Source organism: Tenrec ecaudatus, chromosome 14, assembly GCF_050624435.1.
Source record: "Tenrec ecaudatus isolate mTenEca1 chromosome 14, mTenEca1.hap1, whole genome shotgun sequence".
Lineage (NCBI taxonomy): Eukaryota > Metazoa > Chordata > Mammalia > Afrosoricida > Tenrecidae > Tenrec > Tenrec ecaudatus.
In genome coordinates, this window is record NC_134543.1 from 1704718 (window position 1) to 1721670 (window position 16953).

Below are 16953 nucleotides of genomic sequence, written 5' to 3' on the forward strand. Positions count from 1 at the left end.
TGGAGCAGAAAGCCTCATCTCTGTCCCTCAGAGGAGCTGGTGAGCTTGAACCGCCGACTTTGCAATTAGCTGCCCAACATCTATCCCGCCATGGCATCAGGGCTCCTTGACCAGCCATCACGAAGATGCACATGAAACCCGCCCTGAGCTATTGCTTCCTTCCGCCGATAAATTCAGACGGAATAAAAGGGAAACAGCAGGTGTTGGCAGAATGTGGAGAAAATGGCCCCAGGGATGGTGGGCCTGGACCTCAGTGCTGTTATGTAGGAAAGTTGGGCAGCTCCTCAAAAAGTTAAACATGGGGTCCCCGTATGACTCAGGATTCCGTGCCGGGGTCCACACCCAGAGGGTCCCTGCAGCACTACTGTCCACCGGTGCACAGCGGGCAGCGCAAGCACATGTGTCTGCCCAGGGAGAAACCCAGTAGTTCTCATCCTGTTGGATCATTCCCTGTGTATGCAAAGAAGTATGGCTCCACCCTGGTGGAGTAGTGGGGACACACAGGGCGGGCGGGCGGCTAACCACAAGGTCAGTCATTCAAAAACATGTGGTGAGGCTGTAAAAAGTCATGGTTTTGGAACCCGCAGGGGCAGTTCTACGCTGTCCTAGAGTCAGAATGGACTTGGTGGCAGGGAGGTGTTCTGGTCTAGGAGAAACACGGTCCAGATGCAGGCTACAACAGAGCTGGCCCTTGAGCACATTATGCAGAGTGAAAGAAGGCAATCACAACGGGGCAGATCTATTACGGAATGCAGCATGGTCCCGTGTGCACAAGAGATACCTACAGCAGGCAAGGCGTGCATAGGGACCTGGAGCTGAGTTTGTGGAGCAGACAGCGGTAAGGGTCCCCCAGTGAGCACAAGTGCCATGGACTGCTCCAGTACCAGATACTGGATGTACGCACCCACCCACCCACACCCACATGAGTGCCATGGGCTGCACCAGTACCAGATGCTGGAGCATGCACATGCACGTATGCATGCACGCACCCACCCACACCCACACCCACATGAGTGCCATGGGCTGCACCAGTACCAGATGCTGGAGCATGCACATGCACGTATGCACGCACGCACCCACCCACATCTACACGAGTGCCATGGGCTGCACCAGTACCAGATGCTGGAGCATGTACATGCACGTATGCACGCACGCACCCACCCACACCCACACGAGTGCCATGGGCTGCACCAGTACCAGATGCTGGAGCATATACACGCACGTCAAACAAAACTGCGGCTAGTTCACAATCGGTATCTGTGGGAAACTAACATGGAGGGAAAGATGACGGGGACGACATTCCCTAACTTATAACACAAGGCACCTGGAAAGCTGGTATTCCACGGTAGGAAAGCCTCCACTTTGGTAAGTTAGAGGTTAAGTCCAAGTACATATTCCTGCTTTAAGCATCGTTCCCACAGATTCTCCCCTAAGAGCTCTGCTGCCTGAAAGCGAGCACACGGTTGATTCATCTCCCTGTAGAAGCAGACATGATCCTTTTGTTCTCTCTTCCCACCAAGACACCCAGCCGCCCCTGTAGCTTCCCCTCATGCAGGTATTAGGTTTCCTCACCTGTGAGCTCAGGGACCTTACTGTAGACAACACCCACCGTGTGACGCGTGTAACTGCGGAACATGCATGTCTTAAGGCGACCCGTGTCTCAAGATAGTCCAGGTTCTCACTTCTAGTTCCGCGTGGTCCACCAAGAGAAGCTGAGGCGGATGTGCTACCAGGACACGTGTCTGACTGCTTCATTTTACGCTCTCCTATCATCTTCCTTCCCCTCTGTGACTGTACTGTCCCCTCTATAGACCATCACCGTACAGTTGCGCCTGCTGGCCCTTTGGTTGCTGGAGGCTGGTTCCCTCTCACAGGTATCATTTTTTTTACACATGTATTGCCAGGTATGTACAACACAAACATTTCAAAGAACTAAAAACTAGTACCAATAAGAGCTCTACTTGCCTGGTCCGGCAATGGCTGCTAACAAGTCCAGGAGCAAATGCACCTGCCGTGGGGACAGGAACAGGTGGACCGAGTCTATCTGCCCATCAACATCCAGCTGCACAAACAAGAGAGCAGAGCAATTCAGGCTGCAGGCACACTGCACCTGTCACACAACCACCCGCAGGGGCCGCTGCCAGTGCACTGAGCTGAACCGGATTCTGAGTCCCCGCGAAGTCTCTTCAATGGAAAGATGGAAACTGCTGTTCTAAGAAGGTGGTCCAAAGTCATTTTCTTTCTCTCTTATTCCTCTGGGGACTTGGAGAGGCCTTAGCACAGCCTCCAGGTCAGGACCCTGAAGTAAGGAGCTCTGGTAGCGGGGGTCAGGGGTTGGGCTGTAACACCACGTTGGGGAGCTGAGGTGGGGATCCACCCCATGTGGTAGGTGCCCCAGCCCCTTCCCTCTAGACAGGCATGCCCCCAAAGGACCAAGTAAATAATATGCCCTTTTTGCTACATAAAAGAACAGACGGAGCCCCTAAGTGGCACTCGGACTGAGCATACCACAGAAGTGGGAGGGGTCATCTCCAAGGCCACTGAACTTTCTTGCTACACATGTTCAAAGGGACACTGTGAAAGGTTGGCTCGGCCAGGCCCAGGGGGCACTAAGAGAGCGGCAAGGTCCTCTGCCACCCAAGCCTGAGAGCCGGCTGGAGAATCAGCCACCACTGTAAGTGTCCAGTCCTGTTTCCCTTCCAGCACTGAACACTGATGGTTGGTTGACTTCTGTGATAAAGACAACGCCTAGTCTCAGATCTGCCTACCTGTGCATGGCAGAGCAATGGCGACATGCCCCAGCCTGTCTCAGCTGCTGGCTTGGGCAGAGACAAGGACACAGGCAGCCTGCAGTGCCCCCCCTTCCCACCCACGGACAGTCCACACCCTCTGCTGGGCTGGGTACAGCACTGTGACTGGGAAGCCACCGCCCCTGCTGTGCGAGGCTTTCAACCCCCTGAGGACTTGGGCCTTTCCTTACACTAAAACGCTTAGCCACTGCCCTTGAGTCAGTCCCCTCATGGCAGCCTGATGCAGGGCTGCTGAGGCTGTGCCCTGGAGCTCTGGTGGCACAGTGGGCTGCTAACCACAAGGTCCGTGGTTCAAACCTACAAGCTACTCTAGGGGTGACAGATGAGGCTTTCTGCTCCAGCCTCGGGACCCACCAGTGGCAGTTCTCCTCTGTCCTGCAGGGTTACTGTGCATCAGAATAGACTGGGTGGAGTGAGTGAGTGAGCAAGGTGTGGGAGCCCACGGGAGCGGACAGCGTGAACCCCTGACTGGGTGGTTAGCAGCGAAAGGTGTAGGCAGTCCCCGAGGGAAACATGCCACACCAGCTCAGGGGCTAATATTGACTCCTGGCCGGCAGGCAGCACGGTGGACTAGTGGCCATTCAGCGGGGCACGGTGGACTAAAGGACAGAGATAAGAGTGAGGACTGACCTTCGCCCCAGGAAGCACCTCATTCTGCTTCACGGTGAGACTCAGACGCAGGTTCCCGACCAGTGCTCCAATCTGTACAGGGTCTGTGGGAGTGGCCTCCGGCAGGTTCCTTGTTAGTTGTGGGTGGGGCTCATACACGATTTTGGGGTTCCAGCTAGGTGACAGCTTTGGCTCAGTTTCCTGTAATGATGCAACAGGAATAACCTTGCATTGTTACACTTAACCTTGATGGCCAGAGATCTACCAGCAGCGTCTGCGGTCAACATAAGACGCGTGGGCACGTGGCAGCAGAGAGCCCGGCTCCAATGCCTCTCAGGTGCCCGAGGCCGGCGGCCAGCCCCGCCCTAGTCACACAGGCCGAGGAGGAACGGCCAGGGACAGCACCCCATGAACTGTGTGTTGGGAAGTGTCAGTGACGAGAAAGCATCCCTGATGGTCACGTGAAGAATCCTGTGCGCGGGAGGCTGCCAAGACACACAGGCTCACTGATGCAGGACCCGGAAGCTATGCTATGACTCAGGCACAGGGATGACTTGGTAAGAGGGTGTTCAATGTTCATGGCCCACTGTCCCTCAACACTATTCCAGGTCCCCTCCCCGAGAATGGCCGCAGAGGCCTCCATGCTCCAAGCTCTGTCCCCACTGCTGACCACTGGCCTCACACCTACAGAGCATCGGAGCTGGGGCCCCTGGGGTGTGTCCTTACCGCTGGGGCTGTGGAGGAGGCCGGGGAGGGTTTTGCTGAAGCGGCAAACTCGTCCCAGAAGAGAGAGACCCCCGAGAGCTGCAGGAGTTTGTGAGCGAAAGCCGTGGGCTGGTGCACGTTGACGCCCGAGGCCTCGTCGGCAGCTTCATCACAGTACACGGTCCTGAGGGTTAACACCAAACAGGAAGGAAGTGGCGTCAGCTCCCGGGAGAGCCAGGGCAGCGGCACCAAGCACCCATGCTCTGGGGACAGCAGGCACCAGGCTTGCCTCCAGCAGGCCCAACACGCTGCAGCCCACTTTCAGAGGCTGCTCACTTGGGGCACCTGGCTGCACCCCACAGCCCTTGGAGACGGTACTTGTGCGGGAACTCCAGGTCTGTGTCTGCTGGCAAAGATGGCATCTCTTTATCACAAACAAAACAGCCTGGCACTGCTACATGCAGCTGTAGGTCAGTGGGTCCCAATGCACCCCACACCTGCAGGGCCTGGGAAGAGCTGCGCGCTGGGCTCTCGCGGCTGGAAATCCTCACGGGAGCAGACGACCTCACTGCTCTCCCTCGAGAGGCTGGCGGGCTCAGACCACTGTGCCAGGAGGCTTCCTTAACACACTCACAAGTCCTCTAGGCACACGGTGGCCAGAGCCTTGCTCCCTGCAGCCACACTTAGAGTGCACGAGGGAAGGAGAGGACTCACCTGCTGCTGGAAACTCCCACTACAACCCGGGGTGGGGTGGGGTGGGGTGGGCAGCAAGCACAATGTGTTGGATGTTTTGGGGGTGGGAGTGGGGGAAACCATGACCTGCTTTGAACTGAACCGGGCAGTTCTGGATGAGAGCCTACTGACCCTTTAGCTTCAGCTTCAGCCTCTGCGACCGTGCAGCAGCCCTGAAGCCACACCTGAGGACAGATGGCCCTGCAGAGGAAGTAACAGCCCCGTTCCCAGATAGAGGGAGCCTCACCGTTCTATCTGAATTTCAAGTGCAATTCCAGTTTTGGAGTTTTCTGGTACATGCTCAATCCTCAGAACAGTGTCCAGGAAAGTGACTCTGACCCTTCTGAGAACTAGAGGAGAGAGACAGGCAGCATCAGCACCTCGCATCCTGAACAAACAAGGCACTGGGGGGGGGGGGGCAAAGCAAGCGGGGCTGCTTTCCTCAAAACTCCCCAAGGCCTGGGTTTGATCTCGGAGGCCGCGGTGGACCTCATGTTGCATGTCCACAGACACAAGGCCTGGGCCGCCCTCTGAATTTTAACCCTCCGCAGAGCAGACAGCGAAGCCAGCAAAGCAGGGGACGGTGCCAGGGCACTAAATTGAGCACAGGGCCTAAGTCACACTTGGCCCCAAGGTTCCAACGGGAGCATTTGCTTCAAAAATCTCTGAGCTCCACTTCATTCACACCCCTCCCTTAGTGACTGCAGAGCTGGCTCCTGGGGTTTCCCTGAGATTCTGAATCTCTTTGGGAGGAGACGGGCTCATCTTTCTCCTGTGGCACAGCTGGTAGCCGTTGTTAGCAGCACAATGCCTAACCCCTGTGCCTGGGAGCCCCTTGCCTTAGTCAGGGCTTACTAAATAAAACAAATAAACAACCCCCTCCCCTGAAAACAAAAACAAACAGGACAGGAAACAACCCAACCCTACCACTGAGTGGATCCCAACTCACAGTCACCCTCCTCCTCTGGAGGAGCTGCTGGTGTGTTTGAACCGCCCAGCATGTGACCCGCATATGGTGCCACTACCGTTCTGCTGACTAAAGACTAAATGCTAGGCTTTGCAAAACTGTGCAGTGATACCCAACCTGTTTCGATGGTTTCCGCAAACTTTTCCAGCCCCTCGAAGGGCTGGGTGCCCTCGCCCTGCTCCTCGGTGAGTCTCTGGCCAAGGCACGCCTTGGCCAGCTGCATACTGCTGGCCATGAAACTCGACCAGTCCATGGGCTCTGAGCCAGTGGCTGCAGGAGAGAAACACGTGGCTACTGGATGGATTTTCAGGGTTACAGCAAAGACGTTTCTGGAAAGAACATTTCAAATAGGCCAACTTGGATCCCTCCTTCCTAACACCCTGCTGGGACCAAAGGACGCCCTATGTACAAACCGTCTTGCCTCACAGCGGTGGCCTGGTGCTGAACTCATGAAGTCGTGAGAGTCCTGGACTTTTACAGGTCTAGGACACAGGGCTCCCTTGCGGCAGCAGCAGCAGCAGCAGGGGAACCCAGGACCCGTCCTTCCTCCTGTTCCACAGGGACAGTGGTTAGTGGGGTGTGTCCCTCCTCCCAGGCCCCTGGCACGCTCGCTGCCTCATTGATAGCAGCTTGTTTAGAGTTTGATGTGCTGAACTCTAGTACTGTCACTGTGCTCTCAGATGTGTGAGTATCTGAAAGGTGGCCGGCAGGGCCCCTTCAAGTCTACCCTCACGCCCTTCTTACATCCCCCTCCTTTCTCCAGCACTTCTTGCATCTTGGCCCAATTTGCTGGATCTGGAAGACACAGGTCACTTTAGACAATGGGGCACTAGCAACTGAATACACTGAATCATCTATACATGTCAAGTTCCCCTGAGTGAACAGTGACCGAACCCGTAAAGGAATAAGCACACATACCTAGTCCAGACCCAAGCCCGATGATGTTAGCAGCTGAAAAATCTCACAGATACAATGCCGTCAACCAAACACAGACATTACTGCAACTGTGCGACTTTCCCCAATCCTCCCAAACCCACTGCCAATTCCAATTCATGGCAGCCCTATAAGACAGGAGTCCCTGTGAGTTTACAAGACCGTAATTCTTTACAGGAATAGAAAGTCCTCATGTTCTCCTGAGGGAGCAGCTGGTGGTTTCAAACTGCTGACCTTGCATTTAGCAGCCTGACACATAACCAAGGCTCATTCCCAGTCACAGAAAAGTAAGAACAGAAATTAATGACAAAACCCACACAAACCCAGATGCCACACCTACCTAGGCGGGGTCTAGGTCTGAAGACCAGTTCCAAGCCTCTGACCTCCAGGGCACAGTTGTCCTGCAGCAGGGAGCCCCAGGGGACAGACAGGGAGATGGACTGGATGAACCCTTCGGTGACTTCCAACGGGGCATCGGCCGACTCCAGGATGTCATTGAGGCACTAGAAGGAAGAACCAAGGCCACTGTGAATCACATGGCAGGGTCAGGGCTTCATGCTCATCCCGGTGCCAGGCACCAGGGCTCTGGAACACAGAAGCCAAGAGCAGGGTGATTGCTGGTCCACATTCAGCTCACCAGCCAGGAATGTGACCTGAAGTTAAGGTGAGCCAGGCAGGTACATGGAGCTCCCAGACCCTCCTCCTGAGGAAGCCTCCTCAACTGAGCCCAAAGGCTGAGAAAGGTTTAGGTGGCGTCTAGGTTGGGCAGGAGGACATGGAAGGTCTTGCAGGCTTGGCAGGGGTGTGGGTTTTGGTGTTCAGATACCCACCACAATCAACCAAACCCACAGGCGCCCAGTCGATTCTGATTCACACTGACCCTACGGGTAGAGAAGTGGTCCTTCAGGTTTCTGAGACCATGAGAGATGCAATTGCTGATGCCAGATGGACCATGGGTCAAAGCAGAGGACACCAGAAAGATGTTACTTGGTTTAATTGACTATGCCAAGGCGTTTGAATGGGTGGGCTGTATGTAACACACTATGGATAGCCCCGAGACACCAGGAATTCCAAACTCCTTCATTGTGTTCCTGCAGAACTTGAATACAGGTGGAGAGGCAGTTGTGAAAACAGGGCAGAGTTTACATCTGGAAAGGTGTGCATCAGGGCTGTCTCTTCTCACCATACTTTTTCAATCTGTATGCTGAGCAAGTCATCAGACAAGGTGGATTATATATGAACAACAGTCATTAGGATTGGAGAAAATTTATTAATAACCTGCAATATGCCGATGACACAACGTTGCTTGCTGTCAGTGAGGAGGGCTTGAAGAAGCACTTGCTGATGGAGATCAGGACTGCAGCCTTAGGTAAGGATGACAGCTCAATGTCCGGAAGACCAGAATCTTACAAGTACACCACGAGGTAAAAGTACCACGGTACATGGAGGAAAGGTTGATGTTGTCAAGGATTTCCTCTTGCTCAGACACACAGTCAGTGCTCATGGAAGCAGCAGTCAAGGGATCAAACTACACACTGCACCAGGTCAGTCTGCTGCACAGACCTCTGTAAAGTGTTGAAAAGCAAGGATGTTCCTTTGAAGGCGAAAGTATTCTTGGCTCAAGCCATGGCATTTTCACTCATATGCATGTGAAAGTTGGACAGTGAATGAGGAAGGCTGAAGAACAAATGCATTTGAATTAGGGTGCTGGTGAAGAACACCAAAAGTTCTGTGGACCCCCAAAAGGACAAAAGCTCTTTGTGTGGAAGAAGTACAGCCAGACTGTTCCTTAGAGCCCTGGTTTTCAACCTTCCTAACCCCGCTTTGATACAGTTCTTCATGTTGTGGTGACCCCCCAGCCATAAAATTCTTTTTGTGGCTACTTCATAATGGTAATTTCGCTACTGTTATGAATCAGGCGACCCCTGTGAAAGGGTCATTCGACCCCCTAGAGGGGTCGAGAGCCACAGGTTGAGAACTGCTGCCTTCCCAGCAAGTGTAGGGGCAGTGAATTATTTAATGTGGCTCTTGATCGCCAAAGTCTCTAATCCTCACCAAATGATTTTTCCCTGAGTATCTGGTAAGAAGGTGGGGAAGATGCTGATAGAACTCAAGTGTGAGTAATTTTGACCTGGGTTCCCTGGCGTGCCATCCTGCTGTGTTTAAAGAGAGCCGCGGAATCTCATTACCAGCAAGAACACCGAGCCAGAGCATGGAACAGAGGGATGGACTTCCCAGCCCATGGAGCAGGTCAAGCTGAGTCTTGTGTGCAGGAGGCTGGCTTGTGGAAGGGGTGACTGCGGGCACCTGATTCGGGAGGCTGAACCAGGGCCTTCAGACTGAGGTGACGGGAGCGAGGTGCCTCTGGGCACTTAGTTCAGGGAGCTGGGTTTGCTCATCTAAGGAGCGTATCTAACCGTCGTTGGGTTGGGGCTTATAGCAGAGTGAGTGGCATGCCCTTTGGGCATCGCTTAGCAAACTTGACCGAACTTTGCAACGTCTTGACGACATGGTTAACAACTTCACCCTGAGCACTTCTCCGTGCCATTATAACTTGTAAACTTCCTGAATAAGCCCTTTAATCATTATTTTTGTATGAGTTCTGTGTAGCTGTTGCAATGGATATTGAAAGCCAGAGATTAAAAATAGACAGCATTAATTAGGACAGTGTAGCAAGGCTGCAAGACTGCATGAGATACACTTTAGACAAGCTGTTGGGCAAGACCAGCCCTTGGAGAAGGGCCCTTGGAGGGGCGGGGAAGGAGAGGGAGGCCCTCCAGGAGACGGACTGACACAGTTACGGCCACAATGGGTTCCGGCATGGGAACCTTTGTCAGGCAGCGTTTCGTCCTGTTGTACACGGGTCACTAGGAGTCGGACCCAACTCAAGGCAGCAACAGCCTCATCTTTCTCCTATGGAATGGCTGGTGGACCTCCTGCTAACAACCCAACGTTTAACCCACCGAGCCACCAGGGCTCCTTTAAGAGCTCCTGCTTCACAGGGTTCTTGGTGGCATGAGTGAGTGAGTGAGTGAATTACCAACGGCGCTCGACGCCTGCTGTTCCGACTCTCCCACCTGCCAGCCCCTGGGGGCCAGGGGTGCTGCAGTATGAAGGAACACAGCCCTGACCGGGCTTCTTTTCATGTGTCAGTCTGTAGTGGGGTCTGGGGGAACAGTGTATCCGTATTAATTTAAAGCAAGGTATCAGAATCCACATGAAAATCTAAAAAAGCATATGAGCTTGTCAAAACGTGGGTGTAGGTCAGCCTGGTTTATCCAGCACCCCCTGCCCCCAGGACCTCACCTGGCTTTTTCACAGCTGCATTCTTGCTTGCCTGCGTATGACTGCAGGCAGTCCACTGGGAGAGGGGCTTTTGCGCCCAATTTACAGAGAGGGTTATTGAGGTTCAGAAAAAGTAACTATCACAAGGTCTTCAGTTAATTACCTTAAAACCAAACAACCGAAAGGTAAAAAAAAGAGAGAGAGAGAGAAATGTTTTCACAATAGAAGGTTGTACAGGATTGTGGCGGAAAACCAAGTGCTAAAGTGTCATCCTCCCTCATCCTTCTTGAAGACATGACACCCGGCTTTGCAGGCGGCTTGGAAAACCAGCTTTACAGTGAAGTGGGGCGCTCTCAGGCTATGCGGTCCCTGTGCTTTCAAGCCACCATCAGGCCCTGAAAGCGTCAGACTCCTGGAGCTCTTATGAAAGACTCCAGCCCTCCCTTCTCTGGGACCAGAGTCCTAGGGGAGGGCTGGGGTACAGTATGTAATCAAACATCCCAGGGGAACACGCTGTGGTTGAACTTCACGAACCCTGGCTTCTAGAATCTTTGAGGTGGTAAGGCACACAAGAGGAATACGAAAATTCGAAAGACCCAGGTTTGAAGTCTTGTTCCACTGCTTATTAAGCTTAAATGGGTAAGTTATTCAACCTCATTGGAAAATGGAATAACACCTCACTTAGGTTAATGCTCATAGAATTTTACCATTATCCTTTCATTTCATTTTCCACAACTTTTCAAAGCCCACTTGTACATGAAGCCCCTAGTATATGTTACTCTTCACAAAGCCACCAGACTCCTTTCGTACTAGCTATCCCCCGTAACCAGCACCCCTTTCCTCCAGTCTCCCTCCCCCAGTGGCTATTGCCCAAGCCGGTCTACGCCCTGCCCTGTGCCTGTGAAATGCTGCAAAGCGACGAGTCCCCATGGACCAGTACAGTGTGCAAGGGACCCTCCAGCTAGCCAGGGTCGCTCCCTGTCTGACATTCTGACCTCCCTGGGCAGGCTTCCATAGCATGATTCGCCCAGTCTCTTTTTCCTAATCCATGAACCACTCACAAAGTGGGAAGTCAGCTGACTTGATGTGCATCTCTTCTGTGCTCCTGTCACTTTCAGAGCTTCGGTCACCAGGGCAACGTTATCCCCAGCTCTTTTCAACCGGGACCGCAGCATTCCCATGCTACCTGTGCATCTCTACCCCGACGTCCCAAAGGTCCCTAAAATCAACATGTTAAAACCGAATCCACCATCTTAATCTCACTCCAACCTCCATCTCTTCCTCCCCTCTCTGACACCTACACAAAAGCAAGACCATTCCTTTCATAGTGCTTCCATGAACCTTAAGCACAAGACCTCTGCGGTATAAGATTTCCCCTGGACTTTGTGTCTCCATCCTTGTGTTCAAGACTTGTATTAAAATGAATACAAGACTTAGTTCTGGAGGACACCGAGATCAACACAGTCCACAAAGACCACGCTCTTTGATGAGTAGGAAGTGGGATCTTCAAGTCTCCCACGCAGTCATCAACCCAGAGTGCAATGGGCTAAGGGACCATAGGATCATCAGCCTCCACCACCCAGAGACCAGAAGAACTAAAATCCGCTTAGACCAGCGGTTCTTCACCTTCCTAATGCTCCCACCCTTTCATACAGTTCCTCATGTTGTGGTGACCCCCCAGCCATAAAGTTATTTTCGTTGTTACTTCATCACGGAAATTTGCTATTGTTATGAATCAGGTGACCCCTGTGAAAGGGCCGTTCGACCCCCCAAAGGGGTTGCAACCCACAGTTTGTGAACCGCTGGTTTAGGAGGTCCTGGATAGTGTGGGAGAAAACTCAAAATCATAAGAAAGACCAGGATTACAGAATCTAATGCAAGTCGCTACTCAGTAAAGACCAAGTTTTAATTCGTCTCAATTTGGTGCTTCTGAATCTAAGTTCACAAGGTTTTACTGTAACATTAAAGAGGAGCGATGTTAGGAGGATAGTCAAAGAAGGCAGTTCTGGAAAGAGTCAGGAGTTCAAGAATTTATATTGTGCCATCAAGCTCACAGTCAGACCCCTTATTAGAAAATGCTTAAATAGGCTGCACACACACTCACTGCCAGGAAGTTGATTCTGACTCAAAGCAACGCTAGAGAGAGCAGAACCACCACCTTTGGGTTTCTGAGGCTGTAACTTTTTATGGGAGCATCTGGTGTGTTCAAACTGCCGACCTTCAGGCTAGCAGTCCAGAGTTAACCCACTATACCATCAGAGCTCCTTTCTACATACTCTTATATGCACTGTGGCAAACCCCCCATACAGAGTGTACGCTGAAACCCAAGTCATTCTGGAAAATGCCAAAGTCAACTCTGCTACATGAGTGGGACAAACTCCTCCTACGGAGAGAAGTCTTAACTACTCAGCAAGTAGGTGCCCTGGCTGGCCAAGTGGAAGTCAGCAAAGAAGGGGAAGACCTTCAACAAGATGGGTTGACCCAGTGCCTGCAACCAAGGGCTCAAACTAACAGTGCTGGTGTGGATGGTGCAGGATCTGGCGGCCGCGCGCTAGCCACTGGGCCGCCAGGGCTTCTTTGATCAGACCACAGCACTTGGCCAAGAATGGTTTCTTGGAGACAATTCTATTGCTCACCATTTACTAGTAAACTGTGAGTGGCAGAGCAATGGAAATAGATGACCAAGCTAAAATGAAATGGCTTCGGGGAATTGTTTGTTCGTGGTGGTCTTCCTGGGCAGACTCGAGCTCTGTGAGGGAAGGCCCTTTTGTCTAGTTCACTGCTATACTCCTCAGTCCGTGGAGTGGCACATGCTAATGGCATAAAACATGTATAAGTGATGAAAGAATTCCAGATAAAAACTGAACACTAGAGAAAGGCATCGTCTTCACACAGGGCCCCTGGAGGAGAGGGTAGAATGCACCCTGGCGCTTCCCAGACTTACTCTTTCTAGGGGCAGTCGGCCTCACCTTCCTCCCTGGAGACATAGCCAGACAGAGGCAGAAAGGAGTGCTTCAGCAATCCCAACCTTCTTTCCCAATCAGAACCCCGTCCTTTCACACGAGTGCTCTTCCCCAACTCTCTCCCCAGCCCTGCAGAGAAGGCTGGCTCTGGATCCCCGGTATACCAGCTGCTCCGAAAGACGAGAGCAGGATGGGAGGCCTTCTCCTGCGGTTCTTTTTCATTGAGACTCAAAGGGGCACAAGTCACTCATGAGTAGGTCCTGCCTCCGAGTTCCTCCTAACAGGGGTCTTGGAGTAGTAGGTGCCGGGTAAAGAGACAGGAAGGGGCAGTGGCAAACACTGGTGGTTTTACTTATGGTCAAGTATCCAAGAACTGAATTTAATCAGGGATTGATGTTACCAGCTTTCTTATTCACAGAGAGAAGGGCTCTGAAGATGGCGACCAATTCCGTGAGATCGAGTGGTCATCAGTGGCAAGTGCCACCTCGTAGCTGTCCACCACCACCACCCCCATAGACTCACCTGGTCTTTTAAAGCAAAGAATTCACTTCACTAATGAGTGAGGAAGTGAGGTCAGTTCTCCAAAAGCAGCATGTGCTAGTACGGAGAGAACATTTGGAAAAATGACATTCGAAAAAGTTGACATAGCCACATGACTTTGTTGCTGAAAACAAGCTGATGAAAATAGTCTATTTGAAAGACTTTTTAAAATGTTAATAAATCATTTTATTGGGGGCTCTTACAGCTCTTATAACAATCCATACATAAATTGTATCAAGCACATTTGTACTTATGTTGCTATCATCATTTCCAAAACATTTTCTCTTTCCTTGAGCCCTTAGCAACAGCTCCTCTATTTCTCCCTTCCTCCCCCACCTTCGTGAAGCCTTGATAAATTTAAAATGATTTTTTATTTTCATATTTTACACTGTCTGCTGTCTCCCTTTACCCATATTTCTGTTGTTCATCCCCCTGAGGGGCGGGGTGTTGTGATGTTGATCATTGTGATTGGTTCCTCCTTTCCCCCAACCTTCCCTCTACTCTCAGGGTGTCGCGACTCTCAATATTGGTCCTGAGGGGTTTATCTGTCCTGGATTGTGTGTGTCAAGAACTCTTCTGTACCAGTGTACGTGCTCTGGTCTAGCCAGATTTGTAAAGTAGAACTGAGGTCATGACAGTGGGGAGGAGGAAGCATAAAATAACTAGAGGAATGTGTGTTTCGTCGGTGCTGTACTGCACACTGGCTGGCTCGTCCCTTCCTGTGTCCCTTCTGTGAGGGGATGTCCAATTGTCTACAGATGGGCTTTGGGTTTCCACTCTGACCCCCCTTGTTCACATTGAAATGGTTGTTTGTTTGGGGTCTTCTGATGCCTGATATCTGATCCCACACCTAGTGATCATGCAGGCTGGTGTGCTTCTTCCATGTAGGATTTGTTTCTCTGTTAGATGGCCACTTGTTTACCTTCAAGCCTTTAAGACCCCAAGCACTATATCTTGTCATAGCCAGGTACCATCAGCTTTCACCATATTCATTTATGCACACACTTGTCTTCAGCAATTTTGCCGGGATGGGTGAGCATCACAGAATGTCAGGTTATTAGAACAAAGTATTCTTGTGTTGAGGGAGGACTTGAGTTGAGGCCCAATGTCTGTGAAAGAGCATTTTTAAAGTCACTGTAGACAAAAAGTTTGGAAACATGGAAAGAATTTCCCAACCAGTATAAAACTTCTGAACAGAGTCTGACAAAACAAGTATGAAAGCTTAAGGTCCAGGCTGGCAGGGGAGGCCAAGTGGGTGGCCAAAAACCACAAAACAAAAAAAACTTAAGGTCTGATGGAAAGGAAAATGCAACGTGGCCTAGGTGGTTCAGTTAGCAAGCACAGGGCTTGAGATCAGGGCCAAGGGGATACACTCACTGGTCACTCAGCACATGTCTGTGCATTGCTGCCGGGTGGGGACAGGCATCAGTGATGGCCAAGGAATGCACTGCTTCCCTCTAGACCAGTGTGTCAGGTATCACTTTTCAATGATGACACTCATTAAACTCAAGGGTCAAAATGAACTGAACTGGGATTCAAACCTCAGAGTAGCTTAATCTAAGTATTATGTCAGGTTTATTTTAGTCAGAAGCAATAACACAATTAATTGCAAAAGGACACATTTGCTGACAGCCTGAGGTCCATGTGCCATGTTATTTAGGTGGATCATGGTGCCCACCTTCAAGGGGAATACAACATAATCCTCAGATCAAGCCTTGTGGGAAGTTAATTTGGCCATGACAATAAAGTGAAACTCGAAAATCCAGATACCACACCCCCAATATCTCCTAAGATTAAACGAAAGTACCTATGTGTTAAATGGCACAGTAGTCCTATCTGACCTGTGCTGATGTGAGGGAGGAGGAGAGTCCAGTTCCACACCAGCCAAGGCCTAGTGCCATGAGGCAGAGGTCAGGCAGGCCTCCACCCTCCACCCTGTAGTCGTGCCCCGCCCCCCTCCACCATGTCGCACTGCTTCTGTGCTGGGCCCCATAACTTACAGCAGTGGCCACACAGAACTCACAGGCAGTGCTCACGACTCTGGGGGATTACTAGGGGCATTAACAGGTTACCACAGTCAGAATCAGTCAACAGTCAGGAGGCAGTCTTGCGTCCTAAGCAGCACCTCAGACAGCAGCCAATCTCTCTCCAGTTGTCAGCCTCTCGGCCACACGGTCCCTTTGGCCTCTGCCTTTGTGGGCCAGGAAGTCAGGCTGCCACTCTGACTTCAATAGTCCCACCATCTCAGTGTTGCTCCTCTGCTCTGTCTCAGGGTCTCCTTGCCTTGGCCTCTGGTCTCAGCTTGACTCCTTTGTTCTGTCCCACAGTCTCGTGCTTCAGTCTCTGTCTGGAACACGCTCCCCTGGCAGCTCCTCTTCCTTGATGGTCCCGGGATTTCTCTCTGCTCCTGCTTCTGGGATGGCTCATTCTTCAGGCCAGGGAAGAGTCAACTAAAACTGACCAATCTCTTGTCAGTGTCTCACACACTCAATTTGCACGGTTCCGCCCAATCATTTTGTGGGCGTTAGAGACGGGGTGAAAAGAGCCACATTCAGAGATTTTTCACTGTACCACAAGCTAGCACAGGGCAATACCTGATAGATGGAGATGCTCTGCAAACATTAGCTTCCTTTCCCTTGCACCATGGGAGGGAGGGAAGGCAGGGAAGAAATCAGTCAGTCTGGGTTTGGGACCAGGCAGGGAGCTGTGCAACGTGGGACAAAGTATCTCATGCCAACAGGGGAATGGAAATAAGGGTGACTTTCTAGGGCTAGAGGTCAGTAAGACTACTGCTCCCTCTGGTGATCCACAAAGGACATTTCTTAAGAGCCTAGGCCACCTCCTTCACGACCATGACCAAACCCGAGACTCGCAAGTCTCAGAGCGGAAGACTCACCAGAGCCTATCTTCTCTGGCGAGAATAACAGCAGTGCCGTGCGTGGCATCTGCTCTTCAATATGTCCTCCACAAGCCCCCTCGCACCATCTTGTCACACTCTCTAGTTGAGACCACTGACCTGCAGCAAGGGAGTCCATTTGGACTCAGACGGACCCCGTGGGATGGAACAAAACTGCCCTCTGTATGGAAGCAGAAGGTCACACTTTCCCTGCTGAGTCAACAAACTTCTGATACACTGAATGCTTAGTCATACTCTGTGACACTCATTAGTTTCAGGGTTGAGGAGAACGCTTTTGAAGTCTGAAAGGAGACAAAGACAACACGGCATGTCGTCCAGATGCGGTTCAGATGGCGTCTGAGGATTTACAATTGGGAAGCAACATCCATCAGGCAGGGGACTGTCATGAATGCATGATGGTACCAGATCACTGGTGCAGGTGGAATGACAGAAGCAGGACTAGGACCATGATTGGGACGTGCACACTGTTAGAAAGAAGGGCTTACAAGATTG

At 51.6% G+C, this 16953-nt stretch overlaps 1 protein-coding gene across 2 annotated transcripts in view; it reads right to left on the bottom strand.

Annotated features, from left to right (window-relative positions):
• ATG2B (autophagy related 2B) overlaps positions 1–16953 on the bottom strand; it is a 57171-nt gene that overhangs the window by 37383 nt on the left and 2835 nt on the right. For both annotated transcript variants that reach the window (XM_075531602.1, XM_075531601.1), the window contains exons 2-7: positions 7097–7259; positions 5941–6093; positions 5104–5206; positions 4146–4308; positions 3441–3620; positions 1966–2062 (exon numbers count right to left, since the gene is read on the bottom strand). In XM_075531602.1, the coding sequence (XP_075387717.1) occupies positions 1966–2062; positions 3441–3620; positions 4146–4308; positions 5104–5206; positions 5941–6093; positions 7097–7259 (859 nt within the window). The remainder of the gene's footprint in view (positions 1–1965; positions 2063–3440; positions 3621–4145; positions 4309–5103; positions 5207–5940; positions 6094–7096; positions 7260–16953) is intronic.